At 34.3% G+C, this 20,020-nt stretch overlaps 1 protein-coding gene across 1 annotated transcript; it reads right to left on the reverse strand.

Annotated features, from left to right (window-relative positions):
• Positions 1-5,598: 5,598 nt before the first annotated feature.
• GH9A4 (glycosyl hydrolase 9A4) lies at positions 5,599-17,338 on the reverse strand. Its single transcript, XM_011627006.3, has 8 exons — positions 17,068-17,338; positions 14,470-14,682; positions 10,521-10,721; positions 10,295-10,372; positions 8,919-9,068; positions 7,482-7,590; positions 6,838-7,001; positions 5,599-6,175 (listed from the first exon to the last, which is right to left on the reverse strand). Exons 1-8 carry the CDS (start codon positions 17,272-17,274, stop codon positions 5,846-5,848), a joined length of 1,452 nt encoding a protein of 483 aa, XP_011625308.2. The 5' UTR covers positions 17,275-17,338; the 3' UTR covers positions 5,599-5,845.
• Between the last annotated feature and the right edge of the window lie 2,682 nt (positions 17,339-20,020).

Consider the following 20,020-nt stretch of genomic DNA (forward strand, 5'->3'; position numbering starts at 1 on the left):
ATAGAGCCTAGGCTCTAAACAATCAAATTATAGCCTACCTCAAAAATTTCACTAGAAGAGGTCGTTTTGATGCCTAGATATCATCAAATTGATCATTTTAACATCAAGTTGTTTAGACTTGACAAAAAAATCGATTTCAATTTTAAAATTAAAGATGAAAATATATTTTAAGGCTAGTCAAATATTTCTAATATTAAAACTACATTTCTCAACATTATTTGAAGGTGGCTTCTAATTTGATTGTTTAGGTCATCGGTTCTATACAAACGATATCTTTAATCTTTTATACATGGAGGTCACAATCATTCCCTAAGTTAAATGTCATGTTGGATGGCTAGGGGTGAGTGACTAAATCTAAAAATTTATATTTTAGAACTCTGTGCCTATTCAATAATACTATTACAACTGCCCATTTTTAAATTTAAAAAGCAAGAACAATTATGACCTCCGTGTATAAAAGATAAATGATATTTTTAAAGACAATCCTATATACATAAACCCCCTCGATATGTTTTACTTCACCCTCAAAAGTAAAAACTGGTGATTTAAAAAATGCATCGGTGATCCGGATCGAACATCGCAAAAATCGGTTTGGATCGATGAATCAGCAGTTCGGATCACTATTTTATTGGGCAGAAAAAACAACGAACCGCAAAAAAACACGTAAAAAAATCAATCCGAATTGGTGAATCGGTGTTTTTAATGCAGCAAAACATTGTTTTACTGTAGTAAATTACCGATTCTCTTCTAAACTGAGCGATTTCCTATATATATTGACACAATCGGGCAGCCAATTCTGGGCCGTCCCGGTGTATTTTAAATCACTTGCATAAACCTTGGTTTCCTTTTTCTTTGTATTTACCGTGAAGCAAATTTTTTTAATCGTTTTAGATAAAAATGCCCCTCAGTCAAACGCAAAAAGAAAAATAAAAAAATGCCTTGAACTAAGAAGGGCAATTTTGTACAAAATGGCGAAAAATACTAACGTGCGAATAAAACCATCCGTCATCACACGAACGCACGCTGACGTGTATACGACGAGGAGAAGTGGGGCCCACGTTCAACGTGGGACCCACATGTCTGCATTGGCCGATGATATATGCCCAGATGGACGACCACGATGACGCTTACCCTATCCCTTACTGTGATGGATAGGATTTGGTGGGGCGTCACGTGGTGCTGAGTCACATCAAACCCTCACCCATATCCAAAACCTTTTATTTATGGAAAGAGACTTGGAGGGCCGCAGCAGGTACAAACTGTCTCTTTGTACCTGCAGCTGAAACTCTTGGTTTAGAAGTGGTTTTGGAGCCGGTGATCTCATATATAGTCATTAGCCAATAAATGAGAAATTTATCAAAATGCACGTCTGCTAACTTAAAATTTGGAGCCGGTGATCTCATGGTCATTAAGCCAATAAATGAGAAATTTATCAAAATGCACGTCTGCTGACTTAAAATTTGTTGGCCTAGATTTGGAACTGTTGTTTTGGACGAGGCCTACTGCCCCGATTCCTTGCCAGAATTGGGACTCATTTAGACCCACATGAATTCACTGGATTCTGTAAGGGAACTGGGTGCGTCTATCGGGAGCCAAGTGATCTGTTTTGGATAAATATCAGGAACTAGACGATCTGATCCGGAAGGCTAGTTCACTACTTTTTTTGAAACACTCATATACTAATTAACAATTTGGCTATTTTCAATGATTCCAACTCATAATCAATATTTATTTGGATAACCTTTCCGAAATCTAATTACAAGAGGTAAAAAGTTCAATATTTCCATGTCTTAGTTATATTTTGATAGGCTTCCCTTAAAAATATTTCACATCGAGAAAGCAGTCCACAAATTGAATCCCTCTAAAAGATTGTACAAGTCTTCCACCAAATAATAATTTTGAGCTTAGAAAGTCAATTTTTATGTTCCAAATGGATATTGGAGTAGATCAAACTTGTTTGGATTTTGGATGAGATTTTGTGTCTAGAATATACTCCTTGAGTAGGAGACTTGCTGGCGGATCTGATATACAATTTGGATACGCAGGTCCACCATATACATGTCCCAACCTAATTTCCCCCTCTTTACACTTTAGTTTTTAAGTTTTCCCTCTCGTTTCCTAGTCTTTTGGAGCTCTAATTTCCTGCTTGGTCTTTTCAGGGTATTAATAATTTGATTATGGAGAGCTTTCAATTAACATCCTTTTTTATGCAAGCTTTTCTATTTCTTTCATAACTTTGAGTTGCAACTACGTGTATTTATGAAAGAGTTGTCTGGTTGTATGGAAGTTTTAAAAGAAAAATTTCCCTCAATTGCATGTTTATATCAAAGTTATTATGACGGTTTGGCAGGTTTGATAGCTGAATTATTAGTCGATGCCTTAGTCGATCTGGTTCAAATAATTGAATTAGATTGAAAATCACTCAAAACCAATTATTGAAAAGCTTTGCCAGTTTGACTGGCCATTTACTATTTAAAATAGCTAAACAAAAAGTGGACATGGTTTTTGTGTCAACTTTTATATTTGTTATTTTCATTCTTACTGTTTAGAATTTTGTCTAGTATGTTAAGTTAGAGGTCCAAAGATATTTTGACCGGACCAAATCTCTTCAATAGCTTGACTATTTCCATTTTCTTTTTTATAAAATTGGTATCATTTTTAAATTTATAATTCTAATTGAACCCAAGTGAATTGAGTAAAGTTTTCACGTTTGAGGAATAGTCATGAAGCATTCAAATCAAGTTCAAAATGTAGGTTTAAAATTCTCAGATTAGGTTAGGGAGGGGATACATATTTAGCGATGTTCCATATGATCCCAATTTAAGAACATGAGCCAAATGCTGGTAGAGTAAAACCAATTATTCTAACATAGCATTAATTTCTCTTGCATTCGTTCTACTCTTTCATGGTTGAACCTAAAACGTAATAACCTAGTTGCTATGAAATTATAGAAACTTGTTCTGTACAGTATTTCCTTTTGTACTTTCCTTCTTACTCTGTATACTCATATTAGGAAGGTTACTGATTCTATGCTGCTTTGTAACCCTATAAATTACGGGTCTTGTATACAATACAGATATATTGAAATATAGAGATATATATTTCTTACATGGTATCAGAGAAAGAATTAGAGATCCTGCAATACCACTTTGAGGTCCTACAATACCATTCTTCTGAAATCTACTCTTCTGAAAGCCGGTATTGGAATACCATTTGTAATACCCTCCCCAAATTCGAATATGAATACCGGCATCTATATATCGCCATCCAGATCTGAATACAATCGTTCAGATCTAAGTCCCTCAGACCAGACTGATTTAAGTTTCTTCGACCAGATTTGAGTTTCTTTGAATCACCAGTATTTGAATGCCGTCGCCATCCATATTTGAATACCGCTGCCGTCCAAATCTGAATACTACCGTCCAGATCTTCTATCGTCTGATTCTGAGTATTTTTTTCCTCTTCTTCCCTATGCCTTCTCTCACCCTCTCTTAAACCTGTCTCTTTCTCACATTCTCTCTCACTACAATACCACCATTCTTCTTCTGGGAAACCATTGAGATCCCATAAACAAGAACCCGCCTTCAGTTTTCTCTCTTTATAGTTAGCTCATCTCTCCTATCAACCAAGCTATAATTCTAGCATTATTGACTCTCCATTCAGCTGGCTTATTGGGATCACGTGGTTTACATCCAATTTCATCCATATATCCTAATAGTCTTTTTCTATGAATCACATTTTTCATAAAAAAAGCTAAAAAAGTATAGTTATTTCCATTGATAGGAATCTGACTTTTCTATTATAGATATACTTGTATAAACATGACTGATATAAACAGCAAGAGAGATGCAAAATTATCTAAAAAAAAAGGTGGTAAGATGAAAATAATATGTTCTCACGGTGGTCCCTCTCACTCTTGTTCACTTTTGCATATAAAAACAAAAGGACTTGTCGTTGGACGAGAGGGTTTTGAGAAGAAAAGTTATTGGGACGACAATTAAACTAGTGATTTGTACTTGGACTCCCTTCATTTGGAAACACCAATATCTGTCGGTGTCATATTTGCCTTTGGTAGTAGTATTTTATGGCATCAACGTCTTGGTCATGTTTCTGTTTCTGTTGTAGATAGAGTAATATGTTTTTGTTTTTTAATTTTCCAATATAAAAGAGAGGCATCGTGAAAAACTCAGAATCCTAGAGTTGATTTGTGGTCACTTGGGTTTCCTGCAAAATTTGAATATGTATATGCTCGAAGTTCAAGAGAAGAAGAAGAAGAGAAACAAATCTTGGTGTTGAGTATCCTTGATATAAAGTATGATTCGTAAGACTGCGGCTAAGTGAACAGACTGAGGAGCATTCAAGAATTGACTGACCAGATGCACAACATAAGTAATATCTGGGCGAGAGATAGTAAGATATATCAATTTACCAACCACTTGTTGATAAAATGTTAGATCAAGCAATAGTTCATCATATGTTACACGAAATTTAATATTCAAGTCAGTGGGAGTATCAACTCTCTTAGTATCATCCATGAGGTGAGCTTGGGAAACAATTTTTGAGATGTACTTGTGTTGAGATAACAAATAGCCACGAAGAGAATAAGTAACCTCTGGGCCAATGGCACAAACTACAAATAAAATCATTTGGCTTTGATGGTTGTTTGTTGATATGGGTTATTGTTTCCACTGCCACATCACTTTACTGTGATGATAAGAGTGCCATCTACATTTCTAAAAATCAGTTTTATGAATGCACCAAGCATATTAAAGTTGATTATCACATTGTCCGGCAAGAATTTTTGGCATACACCATTTTTCTTCCATATATTGCCTCTTCCGAGCAAGTTGTTGATTTTTTCACAAGAACACATACTGCACTTCAATTCTCTCAGTTTCTCTCCAAACTCTCCATGGTTACTATCAAACCATCTTGAGTTTGAGGGGAAATGTGAAATTATAGTAACTTGTTCTGTACAATATTTCCTTCTGTATTTTTTTTGCTACTCTTTATACATATAATAGGAAGGTTACTGATTATACATTGCTTTGTAACCCTATAAATTAATAGTCTTGTACACAATACAGATATACTAAAATACAAAGATACATATTTATCAGTGTCTCAAGAACCTAAATGAGAGAGAGAGAGCATGTATCAAAGATAGAGCAAGAAAGAAAAAGTTTACTGAAGAAGACATCATGCAGAGAGAGAGAGAACATGTATGAAAGAAGACATCATGGAGAGAGAGAGACAGTGTGTATCAAAGATAGATCAAGAAAGAACATGTTTAATCAAGAAGATAGCATGTTTATAGAGACAGTGAGAGAGTGAGAATGAGAGAGGGAGTGAGAGAGCATGTCTCGTCAGAGAGAAAGAACAGGGGTTTGGTCGAAAAGATAGCATGTGCAGAGAGAGAAAGAGTCTATATAGTCAAAGACAGAAAGAAAGAACATGCTCAGACAAGAAGACCGCATGCTGAGAGAGAGAGAACATGCCAGAGAGATAGAGAACATGTATCAAAGATTGAGAAAGAAACAACATGCGTTATCAAGAAGATGGCATTTTAAGAGAGAGAGAGAAAGGAACAAGGATGAGTGAGAGAGAGCACCCACATGCTTGATTAATAAAAAACACCAAAAAAAAAAAAAAAAAGTCAATCCTCAATGTCACTCGTTAGAGAGAGAAAGAGTGTGATATACACATATTCTACACACATTTAAAACTTAAAAATCATGTACGTATGTGGTATAGAGAGAGAATCAAGAATCACATCACATGTTACCACGTGAGGGAGGGGGCGACCACAACTCTCTTTCTCTCTCTAAAAATATATGAGATTACACTAAGCATTGTGATTATTAGCAAGCTTAGCAAGCACACCAACGGCTAATGAGTTGATGTAGGTGGTGGGCTCCAGCTTCGACGAATCCCATCGCTTGTCGTCGAAATTGTCGTAGCGGTCGGGCCCACCGACGATCGCCCCGGTCAGCACATTAGCGTTTGGGGTGTCTTTGTTGAACCACTGCATGAAGGATATTGGGCAGCTGATCACACTGAGTGGGGACATCGGTGGGACCGACGAACCGCGGTGGTGGGCCTGCCTTGGGGATTTCGGGCCGAACCCTACCATGTAGGAGATGCCCACAGGGTTCTCGCCCAACAAGTAGTCCATCTGCATTTTGCAGGCGTAGATGGTTATAGAGAGAGAGAGAGAGAATCTTTTGAGTCTTCATGTTTATGCGTATGAGATAGAGAGAGAATCTTTTGAGACAAAGTCTTATCTTTATGTGTATGAGTTTGCATGAGAGGGAGATTCATAAAATCCTATTATTTCTCCAAAAAGTTCTCTCTTGTGAGGACTAGTCATTTCTGCAGTAGCATATTATACATCTACTCCCTTGGCCAGATGACCTCTTTGGGAATTTTATTTTTTCAATCTGGAAATTTGAGATCCACCTAAAATTCACTAGATGATTCCTTTTGAAAGAGAAATTTTGAATTTTAAGTTCTCTCTTACTGTCAAAAAATTGAACGCGCTCTATTCAATCTCAAGACATTATTTTTTCCGAACACTTATAATTTTTTACATGGAATTTTATTTCAGTCTATTCAGGTTAGTCTATCAGTCGAAAAATGTTATATTTCCAAAATATGGGGTCCTATAATTATTCATGGAATGGGTCTTATCCGAGGGATGCTCTTGTGAGAGTATGAAATATTTTGGCTGCTGCTAATCTATTAAGGAAAATTATCGAAATTGAAGAACTATATGTTACTCTCACTAACCATTGCTAGATGGAATTTGTAGAATTATTAATTATTTTTAAAAAATACCTGTCTCTTTGCAAAAGCCATGAGATGGTCCGGCTGGAACACTTTGTCCCCACAAGTCACACTTTGCTTATATCTTGTAAGAAGGTCACTGTATACACTCAACAAATACGCTGTGCTCGTCACATATTGAGTATTTGCCCCATCTCTAATATGAATTAAACCCCCTGTAAAATCACAAAAAATAAAAGAAAATATTAAATGAATAAGTGAAAATTTCCAAATAAACGAAGCGAAAATCTTACAAGGCTACAACCTTATTTGTAGAAATAAAACTGTACCATCCGTTCTAGATTGATAGTATGGACTGGTAATGCTTTCAAAGATGTACTACGTTTTAGTATTATCTTAAAAGACATGACAAATTTGCATAGTCCAACTAAAATTGACTGTGTAGAACATTACAAGTCTACTTCTACAAGTGAGGTTGTTACATTATAAAAGCCAAGTCTACTTCTACAAGTGAGGTTGTTACATTATAAAAGCCGATGCAAAGAAAAACTTATATATAAGGGCAAACTTACCAGTAAAAATAAGGTTGCAGTAATCTAAATCATGTATTTTAGTAGGAACATATATGTTAAAAAAAAAAAAACAAATGATTAAAAAAAAGAAAAAAAAAAAGAAGAAGAAGAGAGAAAATGAACCTGGGGAGATATAAATTTGGCTGTAAGGACTGTCGGGTAGCACTGAGCACACAAAGTTATCAGCCTGTTTCTTGTAGCCTTGAAATGGTTCCTCTCCGGAGAAATATAACTGCAAAAAATAAATGGTATGATATAAATTTTTATTCGCCTCAATAGTTAGAAAATGCAGAATGTCTTCTTCTTTTTTTAATATGATCGATTTTATAGTATAAAAATAGCATCCTACTTGTAGAAAATGCAAAACGTAAAATTGTAATTCTTTAGTGCAGTTTCTCTCTCTCTCTCTCTGTAATTCGTTAGTGCAGTCTCTGTCTCATTGTAATTCTTTTCTTTAGTTCGCCTTCCTCTCTCATTGTAATTCTTTGAGCGTTATATGTATGGATCATAAATTTTCTTTTTAAATACGAAATGTTTCAGGTGGAAATTACAAAGAAGGTTAGTCTAACCACTTTATTTTTTTTTTTTTAAATTGCCTCTCACTCCAAAGACATCCTCGGACTGATTTTTTTTTTTTTTAGTTTTTTTTATTAGTAGGGCTCTACCAAGTTTGAGGCACAGTGCTACTAACGAAAAAACTTTAGAAAATAAAAATAACATTTAAACCGTGGATTCCATGCTTAAACCGAAAGACAATTTTGGATAAAATAAAAATAACAGGTTGACTGACCTTTGTAATTTTTGCTTATAAACATAGGAGTTCGTATTTTAGAAAATTTTTTAAGGTCTGAACGTAAATTACTCTAATTCTTTGGTGTGGTTTCTCTCTCCCCTTAAAACTTAAATGTGCTGTCTTAACATAAATGTCCCCTCTCTCTCTCTCTCTCTCGATCTCGAACATAAGTGTCCTGTCTCTCTATCCGTCTTCCTCTCACTCTCTTGGTCTTCCTCTCTCTCTCTCTAACATAAATGTCCCCTCACTATGTCTTCGTTAGATCGGTCCAAGTGGTATTATTAATTGAGTCTCTAACTAATGCTTTAATTTGTCTGGTTCAGAGTAAAAATCGGATTTGGTAAAAATCAATGTTTAAAAATCGGATTTGGTTAAAATCAATGTTTAATCAGTTTTAGCCAATCTGATCTGCCAATTTCAATCGGTTTGACTGTCCGAACAAAGTTAGCAACTCTTTTTTCTTATATATTTGATACAATTGTTTGTATTTATTTTAATCTTTCTAAGATTTGGCCAAACCATTTTGACTCGCGGTCAAACCAGTTTTAACTGGACTAGAGTGGCGTCATCCTGGTAACATCAATTCTACCTATTGTTGCTATAGTTTTCTCTTGCAACCTGTACACACTTTGGCTAAAAAAAATGGAAAAGAAGAAGAAAAAGCTCATTTTCAAAAAATAAAAAGGAAATAAAAATTCTAAAATATTTATTTTAGAAATGTTAAAAAAAAAGACATTAAATACTAGTAAATTAAGAAGAGAACGTACACCAGATAAAAGGACTTGAACTCCTGCATATTTGAGATCCCAGCTGAACTCATCTACGCTTGCACTAATTGCTTGCTCGTGGATATAATGGAAATATTTTTCCTTTTTGGTGGCAATGTAAAGCCATGAAGCTGCCCAAAGAAGCTCATCCTGCAAGTCTCTCAAAATTTGATTGTGTGTAGCCAAATAGAAGCGATGTAATAGATAGGTAAAATAAGAAAAAATGAATGAATAAAATAAAGAGGTGCTTAACATCCTAAAAAACATGGTTTTTTTTTATTTTTTTTTTAATTTTCTTATTATTATTATTATTATTATTATTATTATTATTATTATTATTATTATTATTATTATTATTATTATTATTATTATTATTATTATTGTTATTATTATTATTACTATTATTATTGTTATTATTGTTATTACTGTTATTATTGTCATTATTGTCATTATTATTATTGTTATTATTATTGTTATTATTATTATTATTATTATTATTATTATTATTACTACTATTATTACTATTATTATTACTATTATTATTATTATATTGTTGTTGTTTTGTTATTGATAATAAAATTTACATTGATATTTCTTTTACTTTGACGTAATAAAAGAATATTTTCTATTTTATATATTTTAAGCTCATCCTTTTTTTTCACCTTGTTTATTCTTCCTAAAATGCAACCAGTTCCAAACTGGGATGTTTAAGAAAAAAATACAAGTCATTAGTTCAAAACTTGAAGTTCCGAATGATGTTCAAGTTTTGAATGGCGAGGCTTAATTTTTAATTCTAGATAACTAGTTTGGAACTTTAATTTTTGAACCAATTAGTTTCTTGGGTTCGGATATTGGAGTAATTAACAACACATTAAATAAAAAAGAAACACTCTAGTTCGGAATAAGGAGTTACGAACTAGGGGTACTTGGGGAAAAAAATAAGAAAATGTGAAAAAAGAGACATAAGCGTAAACTATATAAAATGAGAGGCATCTTTTTAATAATGTAAAATAAAAAAATATTAGCATAAATCTCCCTTGTTAATGTTGTTTAATAACCCAAAATAAAAAGGATACTAGCATACATCTCCCTTGTAGTTGTCGTCGTCATTGTTTATTATTATTATTATTATTATTATTATTATTATTATTATTATTATATTTTTTGGCCTTGTTATTAATTATTGTTATTGATTTAAGATCGCAATATACATTCAAAATTGTTATCAGACGAAAAAAGTTATAACTTCTTTATCATCTTAGCAAACATGAAGCACTGTTGACATCCCAAGTCCAACCAAATGTGATAGGGTTACACCTTTGGATAAAATAACTACAAAAACAAATAACCAGAGAAGTAGAGCACTTAATACTAACATTATAACCTGAGAAAGAGCAGTAAAATGGGCATTCTCCATCATATGTCCCTTTGTGGTTCACAGCAAATTCAAAGAGCTGCAACAAAACCCATACAAAATCAGGAAGACATGAAATTCTTGCAATTTTTTCAAGTGCTATGGTTTGGTATTCGTTTGAAATTATTTAGAAAACTCAAAAGTTGCCTTTTCCTTTTGTTTCTAATTTTATGAACAAGTAGTCATACCAATTTGGCCTTGTTTAGGAGGCGGCGGGCGTAAGCATGATCGGTATTTCGGAAGACCAACGAAGATGCAGCCATGGCTGCTGCTGTCTCTGCTGCAATCTCAGTGCCTGGGGTGCTCTCATCAATCTTATATAGTGTTCTTGGTGTTTCCATGTTTTCAGGCCGCATCCAACACTGATGATCAGCCACTGGATCACCAACCTGAACAAAGAAATGTGCACAAATTGTTAATTAAGTAATTACTACGTCCTCAAACATATACAATTATATGCATCATCTGATCGACAACCATATGATCTTGATCAGATGGTTGTTACCATCTGCTCAAGACCATGTAGTTGTTAGCAAGTTTACAACAATATCATGCACTAACTGCAGTCTGAAAATAATTATCGATACATTGTTGTCGTTTCACGACAAAAACTGAAAATGTATCATTTGGTGCAAGAATGAAGAAATTATGCTTAAGATGGTGAGAATTATGTTGGGTTTATGTGGCCTGTGTATTAAAATACTTTTATAGTGAAACATAAACTCAATAGAAGTGTGGTCCCTCGAGGACCATACTAAGCAAATGATATTTATTTATACAGGATTGTATTTATCGATCTAGGCCAGTCGGTTGGAAAACCCAAGGTACCTGAGCATAAAGAATTAACCGAGAAGGGTTTTGGGTTAACCGTTGATGAGGTCGGAGCTTATGCCTAGATGAAAGAGCCGAAGGATTGTGTGACCCTTGTGTGTGATGGTTGGCCTACTGAGACGGGGGCCAAAACCTCATCTATGTTCCATCACATGGTATGCATATCGATAGATCGTTCGGAAAAGCCATATATCCACCTTTGGGTGAAGCGTATGCATGTGCGAGAGATACCTCTATGCGCCATAGAGCTGTGGTCGCATCAGGTCGTGGTGACCTTAACTCGTCTCTAGGGGAAGACCTGTAATCCACAAACTGAGATTGCGACCCCTTGATTCAGGAACCTAACTTTGGTGACCTGCTAATGAGCCCCTGCTTGGACTGTGGGTCATAGGAAACACTGGGTCAGTTCGATAAAGCTAGTGTGGTCTGTAGTCCACCCCATATTTACAGATTGAATTCCTAAAACCATAAGGATCCTTTTCACATCATATTACTTTAATTATGTTCATTTTATTATTGAAATGATTTTAGTTTTATTATTTGAATTTTTATATATCTCTCAATATTTTATTTATGTTTTTGTGGACTTATAAAAATACAATTATAGATTTTACAAAATTGTAAAAATTGGAATATATATATATATATATATATATATATATATATATATATATATATATATATAATTCGTTTTATTTTAAAATTTTTTATAATATTCTTTGGTAGCCCAAAGTGTATATAGGCTCACCATGTGGCATGTGAGTGGGGGCCCACATGTGCCACAAAAGGGTGGCACGCCCTACGCTTTGGAATCTTTGTTTGCTTTATGTTCAAGTCTTTAAGTTAAGGTAAGTTTAATTTGTGGCATGTGGTCAAATCTTGGAACGGAAATATTAACCATGGCTTTATTTATTTTATAGCAAGTTTGTTTTAAAGGGATATGGTCAATTTGAATAGATAGTAAATATTGACCTTATCTTATTTGTATTTGGTAGTATTTATTTACGTGATAATATTTAACATATCCTTATGGAATATGTGACATGGATCATGTAATTTTATGGAATGCATGATATTTACTTTATTTAAATATATTGATGGGAAATGGTTTAAAGAAATGGGGATAATGGTTCAAGTACCTTCCATAATGTTCATGACCCATCTATGGAATTGATGATTCAGATCTCTGACCTCACAAGTCACATTGATCAATGGTCTAGATTCAATCTCATGAAAGAGGTAAACTATGGGAAAGCCTTAAGAAACCTTAAACCTAAATATTCACTATACATAGGGGTGCTTCCCTCCAATCTCTATACAATCTCTCTCTCCCATAACCTCTCTCTCACCTCTATCTCTCCTAAAAGGGCACGCCCCACTCTCTCTCCTCCATATTTATCTTTCTAATTTTCTCTCTCCATAACCTTAGGTAATACTCTCTCTCCTCTCTTGGTTGGAAAAATTAGAGGGGGCCTAAGTTAATTTTGGAGGTTAAGGTTTAGTAGAGATTTTAAGGGGTAGTAACCTAGTTTGGCCGAAGTCAGCTATCTCGGTTCGAGATTGAAGCTAGACCACAGATCCCGTGCCATTGGATGCGGTGACTCGGTGTGGGGTGTAAAAAGTTCGGTTGGGGTAATCTTCGGCATCTTTTCTTTTATTTGTTTTGTTCTTTTATTTTATATTCTCAAGCAAAGTATTAGGTTGTATGAATGACATCAAGTAGTTGAGATTTATTTTATTGATGTGTTATTTATTTTGGAATTTTTATTGTTTGTAATAAAACCATCTGTGAATGATCTTGTTGCCAAAAAAAATATAGGGGGTTATTATTATTAATAAAAAAAAATTATGTTTCTTCAAAAAAAGATCACATAGATCTTTCTTTCAAATTCTTCATGCATGTTTCAGATGGCAATCCTTCACCTGCAAAGCTTCATGGAATGTGATTTGCATGTGTCATGCAAGTAAAAACTGTGCATATGTCTCAATGTCTAGAAAAATATAATTTGGTGCGGACCAGCCATAATCATGAGCCCGAGTCATCTGGTTTGACTCAAGCCAATTCCTAGTTGAGTTAGTGATTTTCTAACACAAAATAGGTTTAGGGGCCGACTAAGGGCGAGTCCCAAGCTTTTGCCTTAGCACTTTCTAGGGCACTGACACAACCCGACTCGAATGATTTCCGAGCCTAACTCGCGGCTGATTTTTAAGACAATGAGATATCAAAACACCAAATCAATGTTATTGGATTCTTTTCGACAAAGTTGAAGATGCCAAATTTCGGCTTAGGTCCCCAAAACAAAGTTAAGTGGATCGCACTTGAAATTTCATAGTATCAATTATAGTTATCACGACCTAACCCGACCACTTGGTTTCATCGATCCAACCAAAATTTGGTTTGGTTGAAAACCACTCAAAACTTGACTAGTTTTGACCAGTGGGATCCTCTTATTTTAACTGGTTTAACTAGTTGAACAAAGTTGGATAATTTTTTTAATATATTTCATATTATTAAGATATAGGAAAGCTTTTTATATTCCCCCTACACCATAGAAGTTCTATGTTCCCTCTTATCCAACCTTCCATTTTTGAATGGAGGGTTAAGATTGCCCCAATCACAATGTCATGTCTCTACACTATTTTATTTTTAATTTTTTTTCTATAAACTTTTTTGACACTAGAATTTGGACATTCATTCCTCCATTAAACTCGCACTAGCTAAAAATATAAAAAAATATTTTTTATAAAATAAAATGATCAAAATACCCCTGAAAGTTTCAAGGGGTATTTTTTATTTTTTTCAAAAAATTATTGTTAATATTTTTTTATAGGTGCACTTCAATGAGAAGATGGCACGTATCAAATTTCATATTAAAAAAAATTGTATTAAAAAACTAAAAATAAAATACTTTGAGACGTTAGATCTAAGATCAAACGATGAGTGGCTCTCTTGATAAAAAATGGACGGTTGAATGGTAGGGGGAACATAGGACTTCTATGGTGTAGGGAAACATAGAAAGCTTTCCCTTAAGATATTATTCTTATTTTCCTTATATTTTCTTAAAATTAGGTCCGATCAAACTAATCTTGATTGGACCAGACCCCTCTCCAATTGGGTAGCCAGTTCGATCTTAATAACTATGATATCAATACAAACATCAAAAATGAAAAATACCACCAACATATTGACGATATTTTGAATATACCACCGATATTTTAGAAAAATAAAAATAGCTTAATGAAACAACTTCCCAATACCTTTTAACATAAATGAAATAAAAAGAAAATTATATCAAGAAAATATACCTGAACCCACAAACGGTTTTTTTTGGAACTGGCCTTGAGGAAATAATCTGTCCCCCAACGAATCGCTGACCTTACATTTCCAAGCTCTCCAGCCTTTTCCAACTCTGCCCTATAAAAGAAGGCACCCCATGAAAGGGTAGTTATGGTAAAAGCCATGGGCAATCCGTACTTTACATTGTCTCCAGCGTCGTAATATCCTCCTACTAGGTTCACCTGGCAAACATATGATCTTCCACGTCAGCAAATTAGGGTATACGAATATTTAGTTTCCAAAAGTACCCATTCCGTCGTCTTTGGAAAACATGATTTCATGCAAAGTATCTACATTATCGAATAAATTATGTTATTATTTAGGGTGCGGTCTGTATGGAGCCTAGGCTCTGAACAATCAAATTAGATCCTACTTTCAAATAGCATCATGTGGTTTTATTAATATTAGAAATCTTTGTGATAACTTTAAAATATATTTTTATATTTATTTATAAAGTTTAAAGCTTCAAAAATATGTGTAAATCGACATATCTATGTAAACTTGAAAATTAACGGTCCAAAAATACATTACAAAATGCATTATTTTCAACTTGCAATCCATTTTTTTCTCATGTCCATGCATCTTGATGTCGAGATATTTGGACATCAAAACAACCTCTTCTAGTGAAACTTTTGATGTAGGCTCAAATTTTATGGTTTAGAAACTTGGCTCATATAAACTTTACCCTATTATTTAAGGGTCCCGGTTTCTATACCTCCAAGCATGCATATGTAGAAATGCGGTCCTCTTAATAAATCTATTTTTTAAATAGATTTTAAGACTTTATTTTTAAAGACATGTAATCTCTAACATGGAGATCATGAATATAAATTTTTTTAAAAAAACAAGTAGAAATAATATTTCTAGTAAGAAAAAATTTGGACCTTTAGTTTTCATTATTTTTAGATGGAACACCTACTTGCATCCATCTTTAAGATCCGATGGATGCTTAAAGATGCATGCTTTATACTTTTTTGACCGCATATATAAAAATGCGGTCCAACCCACATGAAACTATTTTTCTTATTTAAGGGATTGTTTAAAAATATACCATTTACCTCTTGTAAAAGGAAGTCAACTATTTCCACTCATTAAATGTCAAATTGTAGATATTGGGGTGAGTCATTTTTTTTAGAACTTTGTGTCGAATCAATAACACTCTTATAATTATTCATTTTGAAATCTAAGAGATAAGAGCTAGTGTAACCACCTTATACAAAAGATAAACGGTCTCTTTCTAGACAATCCCATTATTTAATAGGTGGGGTTTGTATAAGGTGCCCACCTTATACTATGTAATAAGTTATGTCTTTAAATTTTGCTAGAAGATATACTTGTGAAACTTCACGATGGCTTAGAAATCTATATTCAATTCTATTTATGAAATTTAAATTAAAAAAAAAAGACGCAAATCGAGTAGATCTATAAACACTTGAAGTTCCGAATGATTATGCAGTCCAAAAAAAGTTTCAACCTTCATAAGTTCAAGTTTTGAACGACGAGGCTTAACTTTTAATTCTAAATAGCTAGTTTGGAACGTTAATTTTTGAACCAATTAGTTTTCTTGGGTTCGGATCTTGAAAAAATTAACAACGCATTAAATAAAAAAGAAACACTCTAGTTCGAAACAAAGGGTACTTGGGGAAAAATAAGAAAAAGTAAAAAAAGAGACATAAGCGTAAAATATATAAAAGACAAGCTTTATATGCTTCCTCTACTTTATAGAAGTTCTATCATCTCCCTTATCCAATCGTCCATTCTGAATGGCGGGTTAAGATTGTCCTAATCACAATGTCGCGTCTCTAAACTATTTTTTTTTAAATTTTTGTTTTTATAATTATTTTGACACTAAAATTTGGACATCCATTCCTATATTAAACTCTCACTAGCGAAAAATATAAAAAAAATATTTTCAATAAAATAAAATGATTAAAATACCCCTGAAAACTTCAAGGGGTATTTTGGTTATTATATTTTATCAAAATTTATTTTTAATATTTTTTATAGGTGCGCCCTAATGAGAAGATGGCACGTACCAAATTTCATATTCATACAATTCATATAAAAAAAAAACTGAAAATAAAATATTTCGAAACATCGAATTTAAGATCAAACGGTAAATGACTGTCTTGATCAAAATTGAACGGCTGGATGGTAGGAAGACGATAGGTCTACGTTCTAAGAGAAGCATAGAAACTTTTCCATTATAAAATGAGAGGCCTCTTTTTAATAATCAATTCGCTAACTGAGTGAAACAATTGTTACAATATATATGATGGATTGGAAGATGCACCATAAATACTCAAGAAAAGATATTTGCATGTTAAATTTCTCAAAAACCAATGAGTGCTACAAAAAAAAAAAAAAAACCTCAAAAACTAAAAAGTTTCTCTAAATTTAAACTTATTATTATGAGAGAGAGATTACATTTCAAGCTAAGCCATAAACCAGAAAACCCAAAAAACCCCATTTCTTCTTCTCAAACCATTTTTAACTCAAGAAACAAAATTTTCAAACACACCTATTATATTTACATATATATATATATAGAGAGAGAGAGAGATTACATTAGCTAAGGCACCATCTTGCAAGCCAGAGTGGCCCCTCCAAGGGACCCTGTTATTTGGTGGCAATCTCCCTGATCTTTGAGCCTCCAAGAACACTATGGATTTGGACAAAGCATCCTTGTAATCTATTAACCCCTCACTAATCTTAACATTAACAACAATAATTAAGCAGACGGCAAAGATAGCGGCCGTCACAGACAACCCCATGGCCGCCTCTCTCTCCCCCTCTCTCTCTCTCCTCTCTCTCTCTAAATTTTTGTGATTTGTGATCAATTTTTCTTAATCACCCTCCTTGCCTTGTATTAACTAGGCTTTCAATCTCTTAGTCCGTTACGCTTTCCGTTGGGCGGAAGTAGAGGTGGTGGGCCCACTTTTGGAGGGAGGCATGGGGCCCAAGTCGCCGTGTTAGCCTACGACGTGTGGCAGCTCTCCATTGGTTGACGCGTATTTGGTGGGTCCGAAAGAGTGGAGGAGAGGCAAGGAGGGGCACGTACGCGTTTCTAGAGCTTATTTGGGAAAGCCTGCCATACACCACTTGTTGGTACATCTTAGTGCATATTAGGTATGGCAACGAGGAAAGGGTGGCAACGGGTCCAGTCCGGTTGGACCCGGACCCGATCGCACCCAAATTCGCCTGACCGAGACCAAAAAATATAGTGTGAGACTTGGTGCCTACCTAAAAATTAAAATATTTATGTATTTAAATATATTCCATACATATGAGACCTGAAAAATATTACCAGACCTAAACTTTTTTCTTAGGTCCAACTTTTGGATGGACCTAGATCGGGTCTACCCCTCGGGTCCCGGGTCAGTCTGGGTCTATTGCGACGAGGCTATTGATCTAAGGGGTCCACCTACAAGGGGTCTAGGTTTGGACCCCATATATTGGAGCTAGTGGGTTGGGTTTAGGTCTGAATCCATTCTAGACTTTATTGGTAGATCAACCTGATGTGATACTTATACGGTATTATATACGATGAGACCATTTATTTATTTTTTTACAAAAAAGTCATAATTATACCTAGCTTTTAATATCAAATTGGGTATTTTGCAGTATATCGCGATATTCAAGAAAAAAAATTTGAACTTTACGTCTAATCAACAATAAAATCACAACTACCAAATTTGAAATTTAAAAGACGAAAATAATTATAACCTATTTGTATTAAAAGTAGATGATATCCGCATACTGATATGGGTCTAAGATCCTTGGTTTTGCCTCGGTACCGGATACTCCTATCAATTTTTTCATTTTAAGTTCTTCTTGCTATTAACCCTGGGAAATTGACAACCTTGCTCGATCCAGCTTGGAATAGGCTTAGAGCACCTATATGGTTGTCCAAATAACTGCTTTTAGCATTAATGCTCAATAAATAAAGAAGGGTAAACCTTTCATGGGTCGCCACGTTCATATAAGCACAATTTACAACTACAGTTGTAATCTACATGTTAGGCAACTATAGTGGTTTGGTTCAGTTAGTGGATTGCAATATTGCATGCCATCAACCAGTACTTTCGTTAGGCAGTAATCAATTAATGCCTGGTTGGGCAACAATCAATTAATATTTGATAATATTGTTAGTTTACTGTTAGCTGTGCGAACAAAATCAAATGAAATTATATATAAATGATTAAAAGTTATATAAATTATAATATATATGTGCTATATATAAAGTTCGGTCAATAAGGAGTCGGATTTTTAAAAGACATCAACTTTAAACAATCAAATTAAGACGCACCTCTAAATTATGTCGAAAGATACAATTTAAATACTAAAAATCTTTGTGATAACATAAAAACCTATTGCCACCCCTAATCATAAAGAATCAAAATGACTTCGCAACTGATTATTGGCCGACTACACTGCAGGAGCCAACAATAGCTCATCCGATACGGTGAGGAGCCAACTATTGGATTTTATGCATGTTCCAATAGTGAGTAGGGTAGACCCAACAAATCCCTTGTTATCGCTGAGCCTAGAAACACCCAACCCGAGCTGTGAAGGTGGACAATTGATCTCAAATTATTGCCTTGAACCGTAGTGTCTGGCATCATAAATTAGGATTGTTATATTTGTGTTCCAATACAGGCCTCCCTCGAGAATGCGGTTGGATTCGTAGTGGTAACACCACCTGTACCTAGTTAAAGTCTAGGCTTTCATTCTCACTTAACGCATTCAAAACCCATTAACAATTTAAAAAATGGACAACAGCTCGTCGTCCCCACTTAATTACCAAAAAAAAAAAAAAAAAAACCTCACTCTTTGCTAGCACCTCCTACTATTCTCAACATTATCTTTTTACTTTTCTTCCATAGAAGAAAATTTGGCGGTCTTGCCGGACCAATTTGTTGATCTTATACGGAAGACCACGTTAAAGGATTTGTTACGCCCAAAACCTTCAAATTACCTAATTTTGGAGTTGAAAAAGAAAAGCTCCAAATAATCCCCACCTAAAGATAGAACCGTCTATTTGATGGACAATCATGCTTCAAAACTCGATAACTCAAGCTCAAGACTCACACGAATCAAAAAACGACTCGCTCGAGTCACTCGGATCCATAAGGTTCTAAGGAATAGGGTTGAGGTCAACGTGGTAACATCACTTTTGACTTAGCTACCAACTTGGTTTCCATTCCCGCCAATGCTAACTTTTTTCCAAAAACTACTAACGCTTTCAAAAAAAATTCTAACACACTATTAACACTTACCATTAAAAAACAAATAAAAATAAAAATCAATAACTTTCTAAGTCTCGTGAAAAAATATCAAAAACCAGCCAAGTATGACCAATTCTCGATATCGGTGTAGTTCATAAGAGATCTAGCCGAGTCTCATGTGACATGGATCAATCGGATTGAGTGACTCGTGCTTGGACCCTGCACAATTTCGGGGCTGAATCCATGTTTTAAATCTAAGTTTTAATGACTCAGATTTCGATAAAATTGATCA

Source organism: Amborella trichopoda, chromosome 4 (genome assembly GCF_054954075.1).
Source record: "Amborella trichopoda isolate Santa Cruz 75 chromosome 4, AtrichopodaSantaCruz75HAP2 v2.0, whole genome shotgun sequence".
Classification (NCBI taxonomy): domain Eukaryota; kingdom Viridiplantae; phylum Streptophyta; class Magnoliopsida; order Amborellales; family Amborellaceae; genus Amborella; species Amborella trichopoda.